General features: G+C 37.8%; 1 protein-coding gene across 4 annotated transcripts in view; it reads left to right on the top strand.

Annotated features, from left to right (window-relative positions):
• SPIRE1 (spire type actin nucleation factor 1) overlaps window positions 1-24,628 on the top strand; it is a 130,067-nt gene that overhangs the window by 70,469 nt on the left and 34,970 nt on the right. For all 4 annotated transcript variants that reach the window (XM_034067607.1, XM_034067601.1, XM_034067611.1 and 1 more), the window contains exons 4-6: window positions 10,808-10,933; window positions 20,754-20,837; window positions 21,902-22,066. In XM_034067607.1, coding sequence (XP_033923498.1) covers window positions 10,808-10,933; window positions 20,754-20,837; window positions 21,902-22,066 — 375 coding nt within the window. The remainder of the gene's footprint in view (window positions 1-10,807; window positions 10,934-20,753; window positions 20,838-21,901; window positions 22,067-24,628) is intronic.

The raw sequence follows: 24,628 nt of genomic DNA, 5'->3' as shown, positions 1-24,628 counted from the left end.
AGCAGTGTTTGAAATAGACTTATATATTTGCATTTCTACTTACCTATACTTTGCACTTAAGTTTTGTTTATTTAAAAAATAAATGTCCTGAGTTTTGGCCTTCAAATGTGGCTTCATCATGAAAAATAACCAGTACAGAAGAGAGTTACCCAAGAGTAACAATTGGTCTTTGACAACATGCAGGAGAGTGCTCTACCACAATCACCCCTTTGATAACCTTGTTCTCCATGAACTGAGGTCACTACAGTATTAATTGCCTTCCAGAGATTTAATTCCTTTTATATGTCTGCTTTGAAAGGCCTTGGTAAATGTATCATGGAAAAGCATCTGTTTCAATGGATATGTAGTAGATACCTCTGCAAGTGCCGGGGGTTTTAAAGGTAGCTTTGAAGTTGAAGAACTGAGCTGGGAGTTCCTGCCTGACTCACAGAGATATATCTTTCATGATATGTAACTGAGAATGGGTAAATAATTATCTGTGGTGCAGGTCCTTAGAATACTTGGCACAAAATAGTTTAATTATTTTAAGGGTTGTGTTTGAAAACAAAGCAATCATGCAGCAGTTGACTGGAGAACCAGGAAAGTGATTTGCCTCCTTCCATTTTCTCTTTTTACTTTCAAGTAATAAGATCTTGATGAAGAGGTAGCTTTGCTATGTGACTTTTTATTGGTTTCGTGGTTTATTTTTTCCCTTAACTATTCTCTGTCAAGGAAACATCCCTTTTACTGCAGAACATGCTTGTTTCTACAAGGTTTCTTCTTAGATAAGAAGAATGTAAGACGTATCTGATGTGGTTGAAATAACCTAAAGTTCAATATTTATGTAATTAAAAGCAAGGCAATAAGAGTTGGGAGGACACTTCAAATACTATGAAATATGTATTTATTTTCCAATGTTGGCCTTTTTTTTTTTCTTTTGAGTGTGCAAAGAAATTAATTTCAAAAAGAATGCTCAGCATTTGAAAGTACAAGTAGGGTTTTTTTTGCAACTATAACAAGCTTCTCTTGTTTTTGCAGAGATCAGCCAAGGTGCATGGCTTTGCCTCCTTCTGCAGGTAGTGTGTTTTGAAATAAACCAGGTAACTGTTAGAAAGGACAGCCAAACCCTAGGGAAGAAGAATTGCTTCTGAATTTAGTTTATTAGCAAGAGAGGGTCTCTCTCACTCTGCATCTTTGGGTTCTTATCTTGTGCTGAGGTCTGTGTTGTTCATCCTTTTTAGAAGCAAGGACTCATTCCTATCCCCTCCAAGAATGTATGTATTTTAAGACTGGGGCAAGAGGTCAGCCTTTAGATTGTGCTAGAATCTTCACAGTCTCTTAATTAAAAATAATGAAGATTGCTTATTCCTGTGAGTTCAGGACCTAAGATTTCAGGAAAACCACAGTGATTACAAGATGCACAATAATTCACTGCAGTTGTCCTTTCTAAATTTTCATATGGAGACTGAGATCTTTTTAGCAGATAGGAGTGCAAATGGACCAGCAAAGCAGAGACATGGTGGAAAAATATGCTGTAACATCCTATGTGATTTGGTCAGCTATGGCTTTGATCCAGGATTTTTTAAATTTTCTTTATAAGAGATTCCTGGCCAGCTCAGTGGGCTTTGCATCAGCCTCAGATCTCCATCAGCAAAATAGAATTGGTAATTTCTAGTGTCACAAGGGTGAGAGAATATATGTAACATGGACTGTGAGTCAACTACTGTGCTGCAGCTACTACAGCACGACTGCTGTCCTCATGGGGTAGACTCAGTGCAGTTTGGGATATATGAAGTCTCCTGAATGCTTGACAACGTGGTGGTTTTACTCCTGTTGCTGCCTTTGGCAAGAAATGTGTAAAACCAAATGTCTTTCACTCAAGTCTCTAAGAAGTCAGGGAGGTATAAGCACCATCTGCAGTCCCTCCAGGTGGTTAATCCCACCTATATACAGGGCGTATGTCAAAGCCACTGACTCAAGGTAATTCAATTTCTAGTAATTACTATACTGGAGACAATTTGCAGGACTGGAGTGTGCGTAGAAGAAAAGGACTAAAAAGGGCACCACCACTAGAACTAGAAGGAACTGAGGAAAAAACAGCACCTTTTAAGTTCTGATTTCTGGATATCTGTTCTGCTTGAATAAGCAAGGATATATGTTTGAATCAAAATTACAGTATTTTTTATTTTAAACAATTAATAAATTGTGGGTTAAATAATTCTGTTCATACCTATCTCATGTTTTACGTATTAATATTCATGTAACATATGCTTGATAAGACAATTACAGTGTAGATACAATGGCTGTGCATTTTAAGAAAAAAATGTTAAGCATGCTTGCCTAGAAGGAGGAAGAATTTTTCTGTAGGCCTTTTTCATGCAATCAGTTTCAAGACCTGATTTCCCTGACAAAGGTACTACAAATAAGGAGTATGGCATACATGAAGGAATAGAATAGGTTTCCATACACTGAGATCTAATGAAAGCAAAATGAGATGGTTAGAAGTTGTTGGGATTTATTCATTGGGAGTGAAGTTTAAAAGCTTGTTATGTTTAGTAATGCAGTTTGTTTGATTATGCAGCTGGAAATCTGTTGGTTTGGATAGGAATAAAAAGTTATGCTTCAGGACAAAACATGAAAGCAAATTATTATTATGCCTACTGAGAGAAGTTTCAGCACTTAGCATAAAAACAAACAAGCTTCCCACACACATACATTTTAAAGCTCTATACGTGAACTGTAAATTGCTGCCAAGGAAAAGTTCATGTTTTTATTTTAGTTGATGTATTTTAATTGGATTTTAAGCAGCTTATGAATAAAACTGCCTTACGTTAATATAGTGTCTCCCATTTAGTACATATGCAAACATCTCAACTGTTTAATAATGACATTGATAGGCATTATTGAAAAATTGATAGAGAAACAACTTCTTTTCTGCATTATTTCCCCTTCATTTCCTGTGTATCAGTGAGATTTGGTTTCTGATTTGAGAGTAATTCCCCACCATTTTCTGTTGCCTTTTCATAAAATTGATTTCTCTTTTATACTGTTTGAAATTTTCATTATTTTCTACTGTTTTTCTGGAGATGTTCTGATTTTTCAAGCAGTACCTGATTGCAATGGCTGCTTTATATGCTTGTATGAAGGTCTGTGGGAAAGGGGAAGAAAGAAGGTCATCTGTTCTGCTGTTGTTCTCTGTTGGACATGCCAAGCATCCTGGTACAAAACCAACTTTCCTCTCTTTTCTGCTGAACAGAAGTAGTAGTTTCAGTAGTGATCCTCCAGCCCTAAGGAGGGCCTGGGAAGCGTGGTAGACAATCATGCAAAATGATGTTACAGGGGTGCAGCTCTTTGCTATCAGTTGTTCAGGACTAAGTTATTTAATAATGTAAAGGGTGGTTCCACATCTTAATGCACTGTTAGCTAAACAACTACATGTAGCCCTGTGAATGTGTACAGCCACTCCCCTTCTCCTTTAATTATCCAATTTTATCATGTTTCCCCATCTACGCCTCTACTCTGCTTCTGAAGCTAGTTTTCTTACCCAGATACCTCCATTCAATCCTTCATGCTGCTGCTCCACTCTAAAATGCAGGTGCGGAAGCAGCACAGATGAGACCCATCAAATGCACACAGAGCTGTTGCCTTGTAAAGCAGAGAACTTTAGAAAATGTTGCTGCTGAAAGGCTAACTAGTGGTTTTGCTGAATGTTGCAGGGGTTGATATTTCATGTAGAAGAATGGAAAATATATAAATTGTAGGAATTCACCCTTGCTTGTGAATAATCCCATTGATGTTCCTCTGAATAGTCAAAGAACGCGAGCTAGCAAATTCAGATTACTGCATATTTATATTATTGATTCCTCCATTATTCCACTAAGAAACAACGGAGCACAGTTTCTTTGAAACTAAGAGAGAATGCAGAATTGGTTTTCACTTAATTGGCTCTTTTGAAACAAGCCTCTGAGAAGCAGGATGTTGTTAGTCCACTGTGTAAAGACAGTATAACAATACACCTAACACATATTCCAGAAACAGCTGTATATCGGGGGATGCAGTGACAGGGGGGAGATATATTTGAGGAGCAGAAAAATAGTTTAATAGATTTAATAGTTTACAGCTTTCAAGAATGAGAATTTACATGAACATTGTCAAGAAGTCAGCACTAGCACATAGCATTAGTCACTGAAAAGTTAATGTCAAAATGTCCATTGGAAATACCTGTATTTCACAAAAATATAGACTAACATTTTCTTGAAGTCAGGATCTTATTCTGTACTTACAAAGCTAATAAAGAGTAAGAATAGGGTTCACTGAGCATGAAAATAAAGGATTTGGCTTAAAAAATTAAATGTAGTCAGTAATGTATACTATAATGTATACTGCTTTCCATTTCTTAACACTGGTTAAATGCTTTCAAAAGTGTTTGCAAATGTGTTAAATGTTTGTAAGGCTTGTTTCCCTAAAGATAGTATCATATAAATGTAACAGAATACAAACTGTCTTCACCTTCAGTTGTTTCTGTCATTGGAAAAGGTTCAAGTTTATAAGTAAGACAGTTCAGTGAGGTGTTAGTCTTGCAGTTGCTGTCTGCTTAATTTTGTCAAGATTCTATTAACTGCTTAAATTCAGTCTTAATAGGGTGGAAAAGTAATTAAGACTTCAAGTATCTGTGAAATGTAAGATTTTAAGAAAGAAAATTAATTGCAGTGCTCAGCACCTCAGGACAATCAGTACTTGGAGGAAATGGTGTCAGGACAGATATTCTGTTTAGAAGAAAATAGTGGAGGAGAGTTCTTTGCTGTGCACCATTTCATACTGAGCATGGTTGAATTGCTCAAGTTTGTTTTGTATTTCTAAAAACAGCTACAGCACATGAAATGGGGCTGCAGCATTTCCCAAACACAGTCTACCCATGTAAGCCTTTCAGCCTTGCTTTCACACTGACTTAAGTTTTGACTCAGGAGAAGATTTGCAAACATTTGTTAGTCCATTCCTGTTTGACCTTTAAGCATACATGTAATTTGCTCAAGGCCTTTAGTGCTCAGAGTTGGCAAAGCAGAGGGTAGTTGATGATGATGGAGACTGTATGATACAGATAACTGGGCACTTCTTTAAGGATCAAGATATTATGCAAAGCACTGTTTTCAATCCTTGCCTCATCTAATTCCCATTGCAGTTTCAGCTTTAATTCCAGCAGCTACATTGTTTTCTCCTTTTTACGCTTCTGAAAGAGGGAACCAACCAAGGCCACTATTTCATCAAATTTCACTTGTTATTGCTAAATACAGTAGCTTTGCTGCTGCATTTGGGTTTTCATATTGAAAGGAGGAATATATTTGTTGAAGTCATTTTATGGGGAGGATCACTTAAGCCATTAAATTCTGAACTTGCATAAGTAGAGAACTACATAGTTTTTCTCTTGTCCTCCTTAAAGTGATGAAGCACATGACCAAAACAACGAATACCAGTGCAAGGAGAAAGCCTTACCAGATTGCTGGTAGACGTGGTAGATGTGCTTGACACCAGCAAACTAGCAATTTGCCTCAATTTCCACAGAACCTGACTTTTCCTTGAGGTGTGTAAAATTAATTGGGCATTCCTCAGCACTTGCAAATAATCATTTGAAAATAACAGTTTTAAAGGTTACAAAGCTTCTGCAGGTAGCTCTCTGGGAGGAGTAACTTTCTGTGAATACTTCCTGTACTTTCTGTGAATTTATTTTGTGGATTAATAGCTAACCTTCCTCCCACACCTTTTGTCTTATTGCAGTCTCACCTTGCTAATATTCCCCTGAAGTCCTTTATCAGACGCATGAGCTAGTCCTTGGCCCACTGCAGTTACAAGAGGTTTTGCCAGGGGCAAATCTCTGCCTGGAAGGTTAGGGAGAGCAGCTGTGAACTGGGTGGGAGCAGGCGAGCTGGCAGCAAGTGTCATGAGACCTGCCCCAAAACTTGTGCTGTGCCCATGTCCCATATTCTATGTACAGGGGTGGTCCTAGCAGGCAGAAACATCTTATAAACTCGTGTCAAAAAATTTTTATTCCTCTGAACAGTCCATCCCTTAATCTTATTCTGGATAATAAAGCGAAGCAGAATGCTCAGTTGATATTTACAGATAAATAGGTATTGTCTTGGTAAGATTTTTCAGGTAAGGCAGGTGGCTCCTTGAAGTTCATATGCGTGAGAATGAAAAGATACGTATGTATTTTTAAAAAGTCTATTCACAAGGTTCAGTTTATCTGCATGGAGATAAAAGTCTTTCAAAAAATGAGGCATCTCAAACTGAGTTTTATTTTTCAACCTGTTGCAGTACCATACTGCAAAGGATAAGGCAGATACCTGGTCTAGTTGCATGTTCAGTCTTACCTCACTCTGCTGATTAAAGTGATTTCTTCTTGTTGCTTAAGAGAAAGTACATCTTTTAAGTCTATGTTAATACTCCAAGGTTTTTAAAATGCTTAACAAGCCTGGCATTTGCAGGCTGGTAGTCTGTTTTGCATAATATCAATAGCTTATCTTTGTGGCCCCTGGGAAAAATAAACCCTTTTCTCCTTTGTAGTGCATTCATATGGGTCCTTTGACCAAGATGATCGCAAGTGGAAATGCTTTTTGTCTTTTGAAATATTGATTCCAGCAGGCCAGGTGTTTTGGTGAAGCTTCCATGGTGCATCTAACCAAAAAGGTTTTGCAAAAGCTATGTGAATTTTAGTGGGTGAGTCAGTTGTATATTTTATGATTTTATGGAATATATTCAAACAGATGCAAGAAATGCTGTTGGATCTCTTCGGATGGGTAAATTGTGATTTTTGTTAACACTGCTTTGGTTTGGTGCACTGTTTCCTAGTCAATTGAGGATGAATTTGGACAGAGGAGCTGGCAAGGCTGTGGTATTTACATAATGCCTTTTTTTTTCTGTGAACCCTGAATGTGGATGGAAACAGTCTCTAATCTTCTTAGAGTTCTAAGCAAAGATTGAATGCTTTGGGTCAAGCTGGGGTTATGGTAGGCTCAGAGGAAAAAAAGAAATAAAAATCCTGTCTCTTCACAGTGATTGCAAATGGCAGTATTTACAGACTGAGATAGTTAATGTTTCAGTAGTTGATAATGTATTTTTGATATTTCACCAGTTTACAAAGACCACATCATTTGTTTTCAGCCATACTTTTTGAGACTTCTTGGAAACAGAACAAACAGCCCTTGTGTTATGTTCTGGGTACTGTTTGCGTTCGTTCCTCTTCGGGTAGTTTTGAGTTTTATCATGAAGGATGAAAAAGGGCAGTGTCAGAATAACCAGCATACAGAGGCATCGTTTCCTCCATGAACTTTGAATGGCTGGAAAAGATTGCAGAGCGGATCTTAAACCTTCTTGCACCACAACTGCTATGACATGGTAATAAGAGGAGGAGTTCATTAGGTGGTTGTCCTTTCATATCGCAATTATTAAAACTTTCTGACTGTGCTTTTTGTGGTGTGCTACAGTAACACAGATTTTCAAGCGCTGCTATCATAATATTGAAGATGTGATTTTGATTTTTAAGTAGATAAATGTCCTGAACTCAGAAGTGACATTTCATACTTGATTTGCCTTGCCTGCCTAAAATTTGCGGTGTTTTTTCATGCAGAAGTTACTGCTTGTCAGGCGCTCTGAACAACATGCAAGAACAGTATATAACAATGAAGGGCAGAAATACAATCTGTCTGTTGTATTTGCATTTTCCTTCTTCTTGAGGCTTACCTTCCCCAACCCAAAAATTTATACTAAGTCACTTGACTTAATGTTACCACAAAGGGTTTTTGTATGTAATGCATTTTCACATAATTTAAGATCTCTCAGAGACTGATTTTTCAGAACATGAAAGCTAGTAGGAGCTTCTTGCCCTCTTTTAATATCTGCAGCCTGAGGTTTGCAAACTAAACGGTTAACTTTTTATGTGGTTGCTTTTGTAACTAAGTTCAGCAGCAGGTATTTAAATTTTTTTTTGCTTTACTTCATGTTCAATAATAGAATCAAGGTTATATTCATCCCCTGCACGAACTTGCCAGTGCTGCACTTTATTAACTTTCTCAATATTTGATGCAAATTGTTTCTAATTAACATGTTCTAAATGAAGGGGGAAAAAAAAGCATTCTTAAAACTTGTGTGTGATCTGTAGAACAATAAAATTTTATTGTCAGCTGTGAAAACTTGTACCGTTTTATGACCTTTTTGAAATTGCCATTGCTGTTATTCTTACTATTATTCTTGTAAGTGATGTATTTTAGAATTAAACCCTTTTTTATCAGTACTATAATTAATAACCAGTAATAGCTCACTGAAAACATAAGGCAGCAGGTATGGACAAGATTAGTTGTTGAGAGAAAGGAACACAAATTGACCATACTCAAAATTTGGTCTTTTAAATGTTCTGACTTTCTCACAGAGTCAAGGGAAATATTTAATTGTTTGTAATATTCAATTTAATTTCTATCTTTGTGTGTGTTGTTACATGTGTGTGTGTGGCACACATTACAGGTGCATCTGTTCCGGTATTTCTCCCATTACCAGCAAAGAAGATGGTATGATTTGTTGAAAAGGAAACAAAGGAAAGGAAAAAAAAGAGGGGAAAAAAAAAGGGGGGGGGGAGGGAGAAGGGTCAGAAAGAGGAAAAAAAGAAGGTGGGATTTTTTATTTTTTTTATGTCAACTATGTCCGTGTGATTATCCAGAAATAAATTTGAAGAGTTTAAGAAGATTTTGGCCATCATCGTAAACCAGTATAAAATTGGAAAGGGAGGGATCAAGGGCGGTTCTGTGAACATGTCTGCCTTGTGTTCCCTGTATCTAAGGAAAGTGTATAGGGAAGAAGGAAGCATGCACACATATATAAACTTTACTCATGTATATTCATTTTTTATGGCAAAAATCAGTATATATATGTGTACGATAATCATAGTATGATATTGAAGGAGTCTAAATTGTGCTTGTAAAAATTCATCAAAGACCTTGACCAAATCTGACCACTGAACTCTGTATTGTTGTACTAATTGGAAGAAATAAAAGATAACAAGGGCCCTATGGCCTTGAAAAGCAACCTGTCAGTGAGATTGAGCTAATCTAAATCTAACTGCAACCAAAAGCAATTGTTCAGGCCTTCCTCCCTTTCCCTACTCCAGCAGTATATTCTCTGCTCGCTTTTGCCTGCACTGCTACGTGTGTGTCCATGCCATTAAGAATAATTATCTCCAGCTCCATTTCTTGCATGTTGTTAATTTTTGTTCGGGTGAGTAATCCTCTCCGAGTTAGGGCATGAACTCTGGTGCTAGCATAAGGGCATCAGTGGCTGCGTACAGCTGGAGGCCATAGGACCACACCTTTTAGTGGCAGTATGGATTTAAGTCAAATTGAAAGCAAATGGAAAAGCAGACCATGCATTGTGCCCCTTGTAACCACAGCGTTTGCTGCAGTAGCAGGAGAGATTTAGACAACATGCCACTGGGCTAATTAAGGGCTCTTCTCCTAAAGAGGCTTTTGTCTCAAGCTTTAGTTCTGGAGATCTGAATGTAGCCACCTACCGCCTTGGGTTTTCCCTTGTACTTAGTTTTAGCTCAATAGCTATAAATATAGCTATGTTTATAACAGATACTATAAAACCACCCTAACAAGACAAATTTTAAGGCCCTGGTTAAGATTTTGATTTATTTTAATATAAAACCCAGTATGATATATGATATGGATGCTCTAATTTTGAGGTTTGAGGTTTTATTAAAAATGTTTAGGGAACAAATTATAGATGTTATTTTGTTCTGTCCATTTCCAGCCAGATTTTCATGACAAATACTTACTGGTGATGGATTTGACTTCTGGGACATAGATACTACAACTATTAGTGTCAGTGCTGAGCTATTCTGCAATGGCAGAAGCTGGATGTTCATATTCCTGAAGCTGGATGCTGCTCATTCAGGTTCTTTGAACTATAAAGGCTGGTTTCAGTGAAACTTCTCTTGTGGAAATGGGAGCTGCATGATTTACACTAAAAGCAATGCTGGACTGACTGCTTAGCAGTAGTTGTGAATGATTATTAGTGATTTGAGTAGCCTTTCAGAGTTTTGTAGGTTCAGCATGTATAAAAACATCTACCAGTGCTTCTTTATATTAGCTGTGCCTGTGTCTGGAAATGCTCATGGATGTCTGAGGTGAAACAGCAAGTCTGCACTTCCATCAGTCTTGCTGATTTTAAAAACCTTTGTACTGCTTGAAATAAATTAAACCAGAGTTTCAGCTTGACAATTGCACTTCTTCATTTTTTTCCTCGCTTTTCCTTCCATGCGGTCCAAAATTGGTTCGGGTACAGTCCTCTTAGACACTCACAGGATGCTGAACAAATCTTTCTGTTAAATCTGGTTTGGATTAAGAATGTTTTCTCAAAATTTGAGCCTGCAGGATTGCTTTTTTCTCTTTCACAATTATGTCATCTCTGTGTGTGTGTGTGGGGGGGTTGTTTGTTTGTGGTTTTTTTTGGTTGGTTGGGGTTTGTGAGTTTGGTGGGTTTTTTTGAGGGTTTTGTTTGTTTGGGTTTTTTTTTAATGAAAAGGCATTGCCTTGGTTTTCAGTTTTCCAGGATGTGGTCAATGAATCCCCTCACTGTCCTTATTGAACTTTTCTCATAAAACAAATGGGAGAAGAAGGTTTGGAAAATACAACACCATTTCTGCCTGAACTTATATGACTCATGGATTTTTGTACCCTACATATCCTGTTGAACTCACTGTCACGTTTGCTAATGCTCTGTAGCATTAATGAAAGCAATGGGGCATTGTTTTGATATTGCTATTTATTTTTGTCTTCAGCTGTGTGCTGCCCACCTGCCAACCCGATCAGAGGCGCCAAACCACTATCAAGCAGTATGTCGGGCTCTGTTTGCTGAAACAATGGAACTGTACACTTTCTTGGCCAAAATTAAAAGTGCAAAAGAGGTAAGCTGTCTGAGAAGGTTTTCTGCTTTTGAGCTCATTACTGTGTGAAGTAGGCTTACAAAATCACTCCTGTACCCAGCCAGTAGTGAATGTCAGATTCTTGAGGAAATGATCTGTAGTGTTCAAGGAGAGCAGTTCTGTAGCCAAGTTTTGTTTTTTTTTTCTTTTAGCCTGTAACTATTTATAGATGTCTTGATGTCTTGTAGAAATTGTTATTAATTGTGACTTGGGAGTAAAGCAAAATTTTGTCTTGGAGGGTTACACGGTGCATACACGCATCCATTCCTGCATGCCTGTATACAATATATTTGAGTCTAAAAGCTTCTCTGGTGCTTCAGGGTTGTTGTGAATCATCAGAGCTTTGCCTGTTGTTCCTCAGCTCCTTCTCATACCTTGTCTTTGGCAATGAATTATCTGAGATTCTTCTTGCTCAGATTTTGTCCCAGGTCAGCAACTTCCCTTAGCTTTGATGATTAGCTTGTTTGTCATTACTAAGCTTCATAGCAGAGCCAACTTCAAAAAAAGAAGCATTTCCACCTGTAGGTCAAGATGCCAGTGTTCACTGCCTGCTTGACTGTTAGTGTGCACTGAAAGTCCATCCTATGAACCACTAAAATTAAATGGTCGAGATGAAGATTAGCTTTGAGGGTGGGCAGATGATTTCTAATGAAGATAATTTCGGTGATATGGCCTGCAGGTCTTTATGGCTCCATAAAGAATTGATGAAGGGAAGGGCAGGAAGGGAAGTATACCTCTCGAAGCTGATTTCTTCACTGAAGCCAACTTGTGAAGTAACTACACTGTCCTATTTTTTCTTCTTAATAAAACCCTGAAGGGTTTTCTTTTCTTTTGTAAGCCAAGATCCAGTACCTTTGAAAAGCAGGGTAAGATTTTACAGGCTCATCTAAGAATTTTGCTGCTGAAAGACGCAGAGCTGTTCCACCCATGCACACATGCTCCCACTGTTTTCCTTCAAATGGTTCTAGGAAACAAGCACAGCAAATGCCAAAAAACGCAAAGCACTCATTCCTTGTCAGGTTAATGAGCTGAATCAGCTCTTTAAAGGGTCAGAGCAGCACAAGAAAGCTTTCACCCTCCCACTCGTGGTAGAAGTTGCAATACCGTCAGAGGCATGCAAGGAACTGGTGCTGTCTTTCCTTCCTGTTTGGGATGCATTTGTCCAGGGGGAAGAATCTGTCAGAGATGTTTTTCTGTTCCAGCAGTTCTCGAACACTTTGGCCACAAGTAGTAATAAGGCATCTCTGTTGTCAGTATCAAAGTAAAATATTGTGTTTAATAACCATTTAAAATTAATCCTTAACATTTTTTTTCATTATTTTAAAAGTAAAGGGGTGTTTTGAAGTTGCAAATTATTTAATCACCTTGTAATTGGATGTAAAAATGCAACAACATCTGATCACACCATAGAGCATACTCTGAGTTAATCCCAAATGAAAGAAGCCATTTGCCTTTCAAAGGCTATTAGGGATTGATTCAAAGCACATTTAGGTCAGAGGAAGTAATCCTTGTAGATGGAATTTTGGCCCTTCTGAAAGCACTGGAACTTTTATTGCTGTACCTAACCAAGGGCAGAATTTTGACCTTTGGATTTCATTTTACTCTGGATCAGTCCCCAGGTAGGCATGCAAGAAATGATCAAGAAAATTACCTTACAAAGAGCTTCTGGAATCTGAATACTTCGGATTTATGATGTGCTTGATCCTTGCTTATAGCTTTTATGCAAGTGTAGATTGGGAATGTATTTAATTTTGAAAATAAAATAGTGTACAAAGAACAAAATATGTATGAAGAAAATACAAGGTGGAATGCTGTAAATCTTGTTATACCATTTTAAAATGACCTCTGCAGTTGACACTTGAGGCAAACAGTAATCATATGATCACATTAGGTTTGTGCCAGTAAAAGCTGTGGTATTGTTTATATGCTCTTCTCTCTTGCAAATACACAGAAGAACCTTAATTCATGAGGAATATGGTTAAATACTATTCAAGTCAATAAATTTATTTTTCTTCTCCTTTTGTTATTGTCATGTGAGTATTGGGTATAAAAGAGAGAAACACTAAATACTTCAGTAAGAACTTTTTATTTGTCATGCATTTGTGGTGATAGCACTGGCAGATAACCAAGTTACACACATCAAATCCAGTTGCAGAAAAAAAGCCTTATAATGTGTAATATTGTGTTGGTGACACTAAAAAACTATTAGTTTATTTCAAAACCTGACAGCTTTATCTGAAGATCTTCCTTTAGAATCCCTCAGACCTAGACACAGTTATGGAAATACAACAGTTGTGGAAATGAGATCAAAATGAAATTAAAAACAAAACAAAAATTATTTTAAAATTCCTTGGATTCCTTCTAGGGGCAGTGGATGGCATATGGGTGTCTATTTCCCAGGTATATGAAGTTCCTGTTTCTTGCTCAGTGGGTGCTTAAACAGGCAGCTTCTCTGTAGTGGAAGAGAATCTTTATCTGCAGATACTCACTTACTAGCAGTGGACTAAGTATGACCTATCTTATGCTACAGCCTGCTGCGGAATGGACTCAGTCAGAGATTAATATGATCAGACAAAAAGCCATTTATTGCAAAGCATTAACTCCTTATATACTATTGCTTACACACACCTACAGCAATTTGGCATATCATGATTGGATACTTGTCTTGAAGATCCTTAGTGACTAACATAATTGGTTAGGCACAGGTGTGAGAACTTGACCTCGAACACTTGCCAACAGTCCACAGTTCTCATAAATCGGTGAATTCCAGCTTCTTCTTATCTTGCTTGCTTAAGCTTCCTCAGGCCTCCCATGGCCTTGCTGTATCTATCTTTCAGTTATTCGGAGTTCATGTACCAAATATTCATTCTCCTGTGAGAACACTGTCTCCACAACAGCACAGGACAGGTTTAGAAGGGAAATAAACTGTGAAAGAGGCAGAAAAAAAATATTGCTGCAATGCTGTTTTCAGTTTGGTTCTGTAAAAACTTGTCAGGATTTTGAAAGCTGCAGGATTTCATGAGCCATAGGTAAGGAAGCAGGAGGGATAGGCCTGTGGAGCTGTAATATGTATTATTACTTTTATATATACTGACTAGTCATGTGCTCTCCAGTCTGTTAGGTGAACATCACTGTCATATAAAAATGGAGCATAAATTCAGGAAGGGTTTTACTAGCATGTGTTCGGGTGAGTGTATTAATCAGAAATGATGAAGCAATGAGTGAGCTGCTCAGGTCAAATAAAATGTTTTAGGCAGTTTGTCACATACTCGATGACATGTGATTATTTCCAGTCTGACTCTGTGTGTGTGAAAGGTCAGCAGTAAAACTGACTTGCAGACAGGGAGATGTACTTCCATTCTTAAAGAGAATGAAACGTTTAATGTAGTGGATGTGCAGGACAGGACTCTAGCCACAGCTGAGCAAGGTGTGGTAATACTGTTGCAGCAGTACAAAAAATAGAATAGAATAAAAATAGTAAGAATACATGTTTCTGTGGAATAGCAACAGCAACGCCAAAGGTAGGGTTGAAATTCAGGTAACTAATTTGATCTAACTTTGCATCCTTTAGCAAGGTGGAATTTTTCTAGCAAGTTTACTAGCATGATTTTTCAGCCTCCTGGCAGCATCTGTATGCTGCTCAGCCTCTACCATCTGCTGTCATCCAGAAATGGTCTTTTGATGGGCCAAGACCTCTTCACTTTGTATTCTGCTGTTTAAGCATTTGCAGTTGATGACAAAAATGGAGTACAGCTTGTTTCTCAGCTCAAGCAGTGAGCTTTTAAAGTTACAATAGGAAAATTCCACTAAAAGGGGAGGAAATGCATGTATATGTGGTGAAGGGGAAGATAGTTTAAATATCTGAACCTCATGTAAAAGAAAATATTAATCTTTCTTAGGATCATCCATAAGTCATTCAAATCACCTTTGGTGGCATCTAGCCACCGAGAACTCTAGACAAATAAGTGATGTCCATGAGATAAAGCAAATGTTCCTGCTGTGGAGTATCTGAAAAGGTCACACACATTGCTCAGAAACAGCATCAAGTGTGTCTGGGAGACACAGGGACAGACTATGTAAGCATAGGAATGCAGAAATTGCTGTTCCAGATTGGCCTGAGGATCCCCCTGGTTTAGTATCCACATTGCTTTCTTGAGGAGATATCTGCCCTACTCCTCCTTCAGCTCCATGTTACTGCCCAGTCTTGCCTTCTACTGGAGTTAGTGCTCCACGTGTGCTTCATGGCTGAGTGAGCCAGCAACGTGTCCTTGTCACAAAGATGCCTTGTGGTGTTAAGGGCTGCACTGGGAGAAATATTGCTAACAGGTTGAGTGAGGTGATCCTTCCCCCCTACTCAACGCTGGTGAGGCCACAGCTGAAGTGCTGAGTCCAGTTCTGGCCTCCTCAGTATAAGAGAGATATGAACATACTGGTAAGAGTCCAACAAAGGATCACAAAGCTGATAAAGGGACTGGAGCATCTCACGTATGAGGAGAGGCTGAGAGACTTGGGTCTGTTCATCCTAGAGAAGAGGGTCTCAGGGATTGCATCAAAGTCTAAATACGTGAAAGGAGGGTGCAAGGAGGACGGAGCCAGTCTCTTTTCAGTGGTGCCCAATGCCGTGCCAGGACCTGAGGCAATGAGCCCACACTGAGACACAAAAGGTTCCCTCTGGACATAAGGGAACACTTTTTTACTGTGAGGGTAGCCAAGCTCTGGAATGGGTTGCCCTGGATATATTCAGAAGCTGGCCGGACATGGACATGGGCAACTGGTTCTGATTGGCCCTGCCTGAGCAGGAAGGCTGGAGCAGCTGACCTCCAAAGGTCCCTTCCAACCTCAACCACTCTGTGGGTGGTACTAGTAAATGATGTTGCCAGCCTTTAGCAGTGTAAGCTGTAGGTGATAAACTCTAGAACTGGCACAGCTGGTGCTGAAAGATGCCCTGTGATGCTGGCCAGCATAAACCACAAGAAGTGTCCAGTAGGCAGATATATCTTAATCTGCCACAGTAAGTTTGACTCCTTAATTTTTTAGACATTGATGCACAACCTAAAGCATCAAGATTAATATTCCTTCCAAACTAATTAAGACTTTGTATATTTCTATAACTGTCTATGTCTTCTGTTGCACTGAAAGTCCATGTTCATCAAAAACTCTTCCATAATTTCATTACCTTATAATTAAGTTTTTGGTAGAATACAGATAAAGCTTCCAATCTGTCATCTTCGTACTGTTCTTTTAAATCATGTCACCTTTCATTTCTGTTCCTTCTGATGTAAAAACATATTTTTTTTTCAGTCTGGCTGGATCTATTTCCATCTCATCTGTATGAAAATATAAATGTACAAATTCGAATTACGTACATGAGTAGAAACAAATTTTCTTCACGACTTTCATGCCATGCAAAGACTCAGTTGGAAAGCAGTTAATTACTAAAGTCAAGTGTTACTTTCCATTTAAACATGGCTATATTGGTGTATTATTTGTAGAAAATATGATAATAGAGGTAGTTAATAGGTACCTAAACAATGTTAATGGCTAACTTATTTTGGAAACACAGTCACTAGCCAAGTTACTTTTAATAGTCTCTTGGCTGTAAAAGCTGCTAAATACCCTGCTGCTTGGATTTTCAGAAAGCAGAGCTGCAGAAAGAAATTGATTCACAAATTTTGCTGTTCATAACTTCCTAACTTTTGCCTACACTTCCAGGCTTCCAGTAACTCCACTTTTGCAAGTGTGGTGTTGTCAGGCTTGCAGCCCCATCATGATCTGTTTGATTCCTCAGTTTAAGAGCTTTAATAAAGAAAAAGGCTGCTGTTTTGGTTTTGTGAGGGTTTTTTTTTTTTCTTAAGCAATACAGATACTGTCACTCCAGTATTATATGCACTTGATTTGAGGGTTTTTTGCTTCTTTTTAAACAGCTACATTGAGCAGTATGATGATTATTGCAGAGCTGAGCAAAATGCATTAACCCATACCATTAACTATATGAAGAACATTGTCTGCTATCCACTCAAGAGGTTTTCAGGGACTGATTTAACTGACCCTGTTCCCATGCTTAAATTAAATGAGGTTTGGGTCTTTTCAAAGAGCAATACTGCCAAACCCTTGGAATTTAAACCCAAGTTGGATAGCTGAAGATATATAAAAGCAGTATTTCCCCAGTGTATAGGTTATATACTTTTTAATTGAACCTAGGGGTGCAAGAATATTTTATACATTTCTCAGCAGCATAAGAATTACATTCATCAGCAAACAAATGATTCCTCATTACAAATATAAACTAGGAACTGCAACTGCAGTAGACTGTGTTCTGCAGTTGGGGGAAGATGAAGTCCAGATCTGGATTCCCAAGAATACCATCTTCACTAAAATGTTGCATTTTAGAGAGCATTCTGTAGAAGCGAGTCTTTGATGCTGTGCTGGCAAGTGCCTTACATAAATTCCCATCTGTCACCAAGCAAAGGAGAGAGCATCTCAAATGTGGGACACACAGCAGCAGCAAATCAGCTGCTTGCTTTTAATAGTGCAGCAAGACATTTGAAGACATTTGGTATTTTTATTACTAGCTTTTGTCACAAAATGCGGTGGGGTGGGGGGGTTAAATGGCTAAATGCTGTAATGGTTTAAAAAAAGCCAAAGCGGTTGAAACAGTCGCTTTTTACACATCCAACCCTTATTTCCTGAACAAACACCCAGGCTGTAATAGGTGAATCAGGTCTGTGGTATGGGTCTGAGGTTCTGGAATCATTTAGAAATATCCTTTTAAGGTGTTTCTGCTTTCTGAAATGCAAACCCACTTAGGCCATGTGTTTATTACACTGTAACAGCTTTCCTTAAGCCATTGTCCCAAGGGTAAGTACCAGTGGCTACAGCAGCTGAGGTTACTTGCAGGTTTTGGATCACAGTTAAAATCTGACAAAGTGTCTATTGTATTTTAAATGCGTTGGTTTCTATAATTTGCGACTGAAACAGCTACAGAAACCCACTGATGCTGGCTGAGAGTCCTAGAGGGAAACAGTAATATTTCATTTAGTCTAGAAATTTGAACATAATCATTTGTCACAGTGAATTTATCAATTCCTAACCAGCACCTGACATGTGGACAAGATTACATCTTGTAAGCCTTCCTAAGCACTGGCTGCAAGGATAGAGCAATTCCTGTTTCTTTTTCTCCCCAGTATTCCAGAGCTTTCTAATTTCTATAATTATAAAGATTCCTTTCTTTTCTACTATTCTCCACTAATTGCATGGTGAGCTGTGGTTAGGGACCTGAGCCAGGTGCCAAGGACAGGAATGAACTGTCCCTACAAAGCAGATGTCTATGCTGGTATAAGGGCAGCTGCTGGAGCACTCGGGCCTAGGATGGGGAGTTAAAAGAAGCTCAGGTTTGGCAGTAGCTTGTGCTCGTATCAGCTCTTTTGTACCATAAAGCTACACTTTAAGAGACTTATCTGTTGGCTGGCATGTTTGGCTTTTGCAACTCTCCAGCGCATGGTAGCCAGCATCACTTACACCTGCGCTTTCTCGGGTAGGAACTCTCCCTCTAGCTATGTTCCAGTGCAGTTAATCAGATGGTTACTTTATTTGGAAGATCTTCCAGCTGCTCAGGGTGCCCCCCACCCCTTCTTATTTTCTGCTGTTAGGAAAAACATATTGTAATCTTTTTAGCTTCATGGAATATTTATGTCACTCAAAGGCATTAGCCTTTGGGCATAAACGAACACAGTGAACTGTATGGTAGGGAACATGGTCCCCGACATGGGTAATTGCCACAAATCTACTGGAACAGTCAAAGTATAGATTAAGCAGCTGGAACATGTGAGTTTTTTAAAAATTAATGTGTGCCTTCCAGTATGGAAAGGAAGGACAAATCTGGCAGCTGTGAGTTCATTTACTGAAGTTAGCTTTTTGATTACAAAAAGGACAAAGAGAAAGTACCAGAATGAGTCAATATTTTGCAGTTTATCAATAAATGCTAGCAGTTTGCAAGTAAGCAAGTAGTTTACAGTTCCCACATACTACTGTATTTGTAATGATTACTGCAGCTGTATGATACACAAAAGATAAAAATCTGGATGGTAAAATACTCATAAGCAAGGGGTTTGTTACTCATTCTTCCCAATTTTTTTCCCTACTTGGAAAAGGGTGATTGCCTGTGTCAGACTTTCTGCTGACCACAGAGACAGAACTAAAGCAAGTTTCCATACAGACATTCTTTCCCAGTTGGGTATCCTGTGGTGATACTGCAAGTCATACCAACATTCCCACATTGCCCCGTGATACATTTGCTTCTGTAGTGTAGGTGGTTTGTGTTTTTTTCTAGAGTCTTCCTGTAAATTATGTATTTGATTTTCATAGGGCAATGGTAGTATTTTTTCTTTGGTATGAAATTATGTTACTTAAGTAAGACAACAAATAACCCATCTGCTCTCTTTCCAGAACCCCTGTGGTGGCTGACTCACATGTGCTATCTCTGCAACCAGGTTTTTTAGATACATGCACTGTTAAATGTGCAAGTTAGGCAAAGTTCCAGTGCTTCCATTTCTTCCACTGAAATGTTGGCAGTTTTGGAACTACTTTCAGGGGAAAAAAAAATACAAAATCCACTTATTTTTAAGTTTTCTGGGAAGCTCAAAAGCTAAATTGAGACTGTGATTGTTCAGTTCCATTAAGAGCTCAAGTGCTTGCAAGTGAGAAAAAGCTTTTTGATAAATAAATACATCTGTCAGAACTCTGACCTGTTGCTTTAGTCTCATAAAATAAACAAGTAGTTGCAGAGATTTAATTATCTATTTTGAATACATTAGTGAGTACTTAGAAAACAGATCAAATTAAATGTTTTTAAAGATTTCCTGGAAAATTCTGTAAAAGTGGAATTAGAGTACTGAGACTTTCTTTGTACTGCTGGTTCCAGAACATTTAAATACAGAACTAAACCCAAAACCAGCACTTTTGAGTGTAGTTATTTGTATGTATAACATAAATTCTATAAGGTATTTTAAAAAGAATCCTTTTTAAAAAAGCCTTTTAAACCTTTCATTTGCATTTATGTATTTGCAGGCTTGCGTGTTCTTTGGTCTACTGTAACTTTTAGTAATTTTTCATGTTCTTGTTGGTATGACAGCCTTTTTATGCTTTTCCATATTTCCATGGTATGCAGCAGTTTTAACCTTTGAAAGATCTGTTTCTGTTCCTTGCATGATTTTGTTACTCAGATTTCAGAATTTATAGCCATGTTATACAGACTACTTAATTTCAGTGTGTATGCAAGTCTGTTGCTAGTCAGTTTAAAGTGTTTCTCATATCTTATTTCTCTCCACAACTAACTTTGTGGGAATTTCTTCTATTTTTCTTCTACAAAAATGAACTGTCTTGAATTCAACAAATGATAGTAATTTTGGTAGGAATGGAATCCTTACCAGCTCAGTAATGTTTCTGTGTTGTAGGTTAACAGACTTAGTAGGTGGTTAGGTTTTTTCTGTGCATAGCCCAGTTTTAGGAATATTAAAATTTCTATGCAATGTTTTTTTTTCTGGCTATTATCTGAAGTTCTTTCATATTCAAAACATTAAGATTTTTTTTATTTTTTCATTTCCTACCACTTCAGGTCCACATTTCAATTAAGAGAAATATATTAAAATCGTATTTCACATTACCTTTACAGTATTACTGTGCAACTCATGAAACATTTGGTAGAGTACCCAAATAACATAACAGATGTCAAAAACTAAGCTTCAGTTTTACTTGAGAGTAATGCCACCATTCATTTATTGACTCATTTTCTTTTCATTGCCAGAATCTGAAGAAAATTCAAGAAATGGACAAAGAGGCAAGTGATGAATCCAGCACAGATCTTGATGACTTAAAAAATGCTGACTGGGTAAGAGAAAAATTGAAGTGATTCAGCATCATTACTAGTTGTTTATATTTCTTTGTAATGCTTACTTAAAATTGTTTGGTTTATATTAAAATTAGTGCCTGGGCTTTTTTTCAGCATATGAAATAAAAATAACTCATGACAAGTTAGAACCAAATGAAGTCTCAACATTCTTTCGCAGCCAGGTGTATCCAGGCATTACATTTTTTCTTTAGACTGTTTTCATGGAGAAGCTTTTGCAATTTAAAAAGACTGGACTGGACATTTAGACAGGTATCATGCTGACTGCCCTTCAGAGGGGCAGCCAGGCAGTAGACAGAGCCAGCAGCTGAATTTCTTCAGTGATGAAAGTAACACGTTACATAGAAATACTTAACAGAAAGTACCTTGGTTTATTTTCTAGTTCCCATTCTTGCCGGTTCACAGAGGCCTATTATAAGGTCCTCAAAAATACCTGATTTCAATCTCTCAGTCTGTCCAGCTTTTAATCCTCTCCAGCCATTCTCACTGCCCAGAAAGACAGAGGGAGGTGTTAGTGTGTGGTGGTCTTACAGGCAGAACAAAAGGAAGTTGAGTACTGAGAGGTTATTGGTAGACCTCAGGATCTGGAATCTTTCTTTCTGTAGAAGAAAAACTGCTGGGAAATTTTGCAAGAAAGTTCTGGGCCTAAGGAAGACGAAGTTTTGGATTCAGTCACTGTTTTAACTGACAGAGTATTAGCTGCAAGTCTAGAACCTTTCCTGGTGTCCTTGCAGTATACTTGAGATATGAACAGAAACAGTATAGTATGAGAACTTCAGATCCTTTTTCTCTATTATCTTAGAGATGAGCATCACTTGAAGCGATGTTCACTTGCAGTACTGCTGAGTTGCAACAAAGTTTTGTTACATTCACGAGGGTTAAAAATAGGCTTTTGTAAAACAGGTTTTGTTTGAAGTGTTAAAAATAAAATAGTACAGCTGTATATATTTGGTGGTGTCCAAAGTGGAAATGACAGCTTTGGTTTAGTCTAGGATGGTATCTAAGTGTAAGATATCAAATAAAACTATTCCCTCTTTTCTCTTCAGGCTCGTTTTTGGGTACAAGTGATGCGAGATTTACGGAATGGTGTTAAACTGAAGAAAGTTCAAGAGCGTCAGTACAACCCACTTCCAATAGAATATCAGCTCACACCCTATGAAATGCTGATGGATGATATTAGATCCAAACGTTATACCTTAAGAAAGGTTATGGTAAGTCAAGATTATCACTAGAATTTGTCAAATCTAAAATGTTTCTTCCTTTATTCTTTTCTTCTCTTTTTTTCTCTGAACCTGAATTGATGATTTCGTGTAGATGTTCATTTCATGTATGTTACTAAATGTTCATGGTTTTTATATGGCATCTTAAATTTATGTAGCACATTGAGGGGGAAAAGCATGGAACCAGCAAATGTTGTGTATTTTGTTTTCCATATGGCAGGCATTTAGAATTCTGGAAGACGCACAAACATATCATATGCTTAAACAAAGGACTTGTGTTGCGTTTAGGATAACCTTAGGAGTCATATCAAAAGTCCTGTCATGCATTCCACTGAGAGGTTGTTTTAGGCCTTTTTTACTGGGAAGAACATCCATCTTGAGTTACAACGTAATTTTTTTCATTTCAGAAGGTACAGTGCTACCATGTTGTTCATGAGTGATACTGTGGTGGGAAAGAAAAACCTACAGTAGTTGAAAACTTGTATTACCTACTACTTATATTACAGCATTTGAAAACATATGTTACCATGATCTGTTATGAATTTTAAAGGAATATTCTATGCAAAAAAAAAACAAATCTTCCATTTGTAGAAATAGAGCTTAATTATTTTCAGCATATCCTATTGCTGCTTTCAAGTGAAGACAATATGCCAAAGCAAGCTGGAGAGCTTTGATGTATCCTTCTCCAAGATACTCATAAATGTGAAAGTGAGATTGACTTGAGGCACTCTTTTTATCAGAATCCATTTGATATTTACTGGTGCTCCCTGTTCTTTCTTTCCTTTTGGTTCATACTGTATTCAACATGAAGATGTTCTTCCTTATAAGCTAGCAACTGATCTAAAGGGCTCCCTATCCCTAGTAGGACATTTTAAACCCCTTTGACAGAGGCATGTATTTGGTCAATATTTATACCTTGCACTTACTTATCTTTATGGGTTATTTAGCTACAGTAAAAGTATTGTCTTAGAATATTCAGTGTTCAAATGTATTTGCTTTCCTGACAAAACCTCACACAACCTTTGTTAGTGAGAAAGCTGTGAATCCACCAGAAGAATTCAAATATGGGGGTGGGGATGGGAGATGAGAGAAACAGAAAGCATGTAGTTTGTTATCTCAGAGATCATTAGGAAAAAGAATAAAGGACAAAAAAATTGGAGCAACTGCATGGGGAGCAAATAAATGAGTTCTGTTACAAATGTAAATGGCTTTTATGTATGAGCTGAAAGAACTTTCCTAATCAAGATCTGGATTTAGACTATCAGATTGTATTTATTTTCTGCAGCAGATGTTGCTTAAATGTTAAATCAGTAGGGTAAAATACATACCCAGGTAATCATGTTATGTCTTTCTACCAGCAATCCAGAGAACTGTGCTAAATGTTCCTACTACCCACTGCAAAAAAGGAACAGTCCCCTCAGGACTTTGATTACTGTATGCAATCAGGATAGTAGTTTTATTTGAATGGAAACCCCTGGGTTATCTAATTTTGCCTTTGTCAGACTAGACTTTAATTCATCTTCTGCTGAGCAAGCTCCTGCCTCTTCAGAAGAGATTTTCTTCATTATATGGTAGGTCTTGGAGGCACAGCTGCTCCTCTGCTCATCCAGACTCTTGCTGTATGCAAAATGCCTACAAGAATCTATTTTTGCCCTGCTATCTTGTCTACTAGGTAGATTGTCCAAAGTGACCCCTGGACATAAACATGAATTGGAATTACAATCAGCTGCAGGTACAAAACCTGTAGGGCTGCCTGTGATGCAATTGCTGACTTCATCTGACAACTTGCTAGCAACACTGAGTTAGAAAAATAACTTCTTTCTCATTAGAAATCCTAAATTCAGTAATGTGAATTCTGTTGCAGGGTCCGCTTGAAAAATGTGCAAAGCATACACAACAATAACAGTGCAGCTGAATATGACATGTGGAGCCTGAAAGATTCAATTACAAGTTCAGCTAGATCACATAAATACAGCATCTTTTAGCTGTCATGAATCAAGGATGATTATAGGTACTCCTATCAGAGAAAAGTGTTGTGGTTCTTGAGGAGAAAAGGACAAATAAGCCTAAATCAGAATTTGAAGGCAGCCTGGGAAAGATGGATTATGTTTCTTTCTATCAGTCAAAATGGATTTTAGCTAAATTCTTATTAAAAACTATATTTGCTTTAAATTTATCGGAAGTATTTTAGACTAAGTAGCTTGTGAAAATGCATATGCTTCTAATGGTAATGGGTTAAGTAAATTTTTTACATAAATAAGATGCAACATGAAGTCTTTACTGTCGTTTTTATTAGTATAATGCTGTGTTTACTCTCAGTACTCTGTGTAGAAACTAGGAAAGGAACAGATGTTCCTATTAGGTGGATTATTTAGGAACTGTACTGGTGTTTCAGACTGTCAGAGGTGTTAACAGGTGATAGTAACTGGACCTGTCCTCACCTGCTTTCTGTCCTAGTGCAAATGTCAGATTCTGGGCTTTTCATAAATAACTGGTTTGGTTACTTTCAGTGACATTGGCATTTCTATATCAGTACATATGCAAGTAATTTCA

Source organism: Melopsittacus undulatus, chromosome 1 (assembly GCF_012275295.1).
Source record: "Melopsittacus undulatus isolate bMelUnd1 chromosome 1, bMelUnd1.mat.Z, whole genome shotgun sequence".
Taxonomy (NCBI): Eukaryota; Metazoa; Chordata; class Aves; order Psittaciformes; family Psittaculidae; genus Melopsittacus; species Melopsittacus undulatus.
This window is presented reverse-complemented; position numbering and strand designations above follow the sequence as displayed.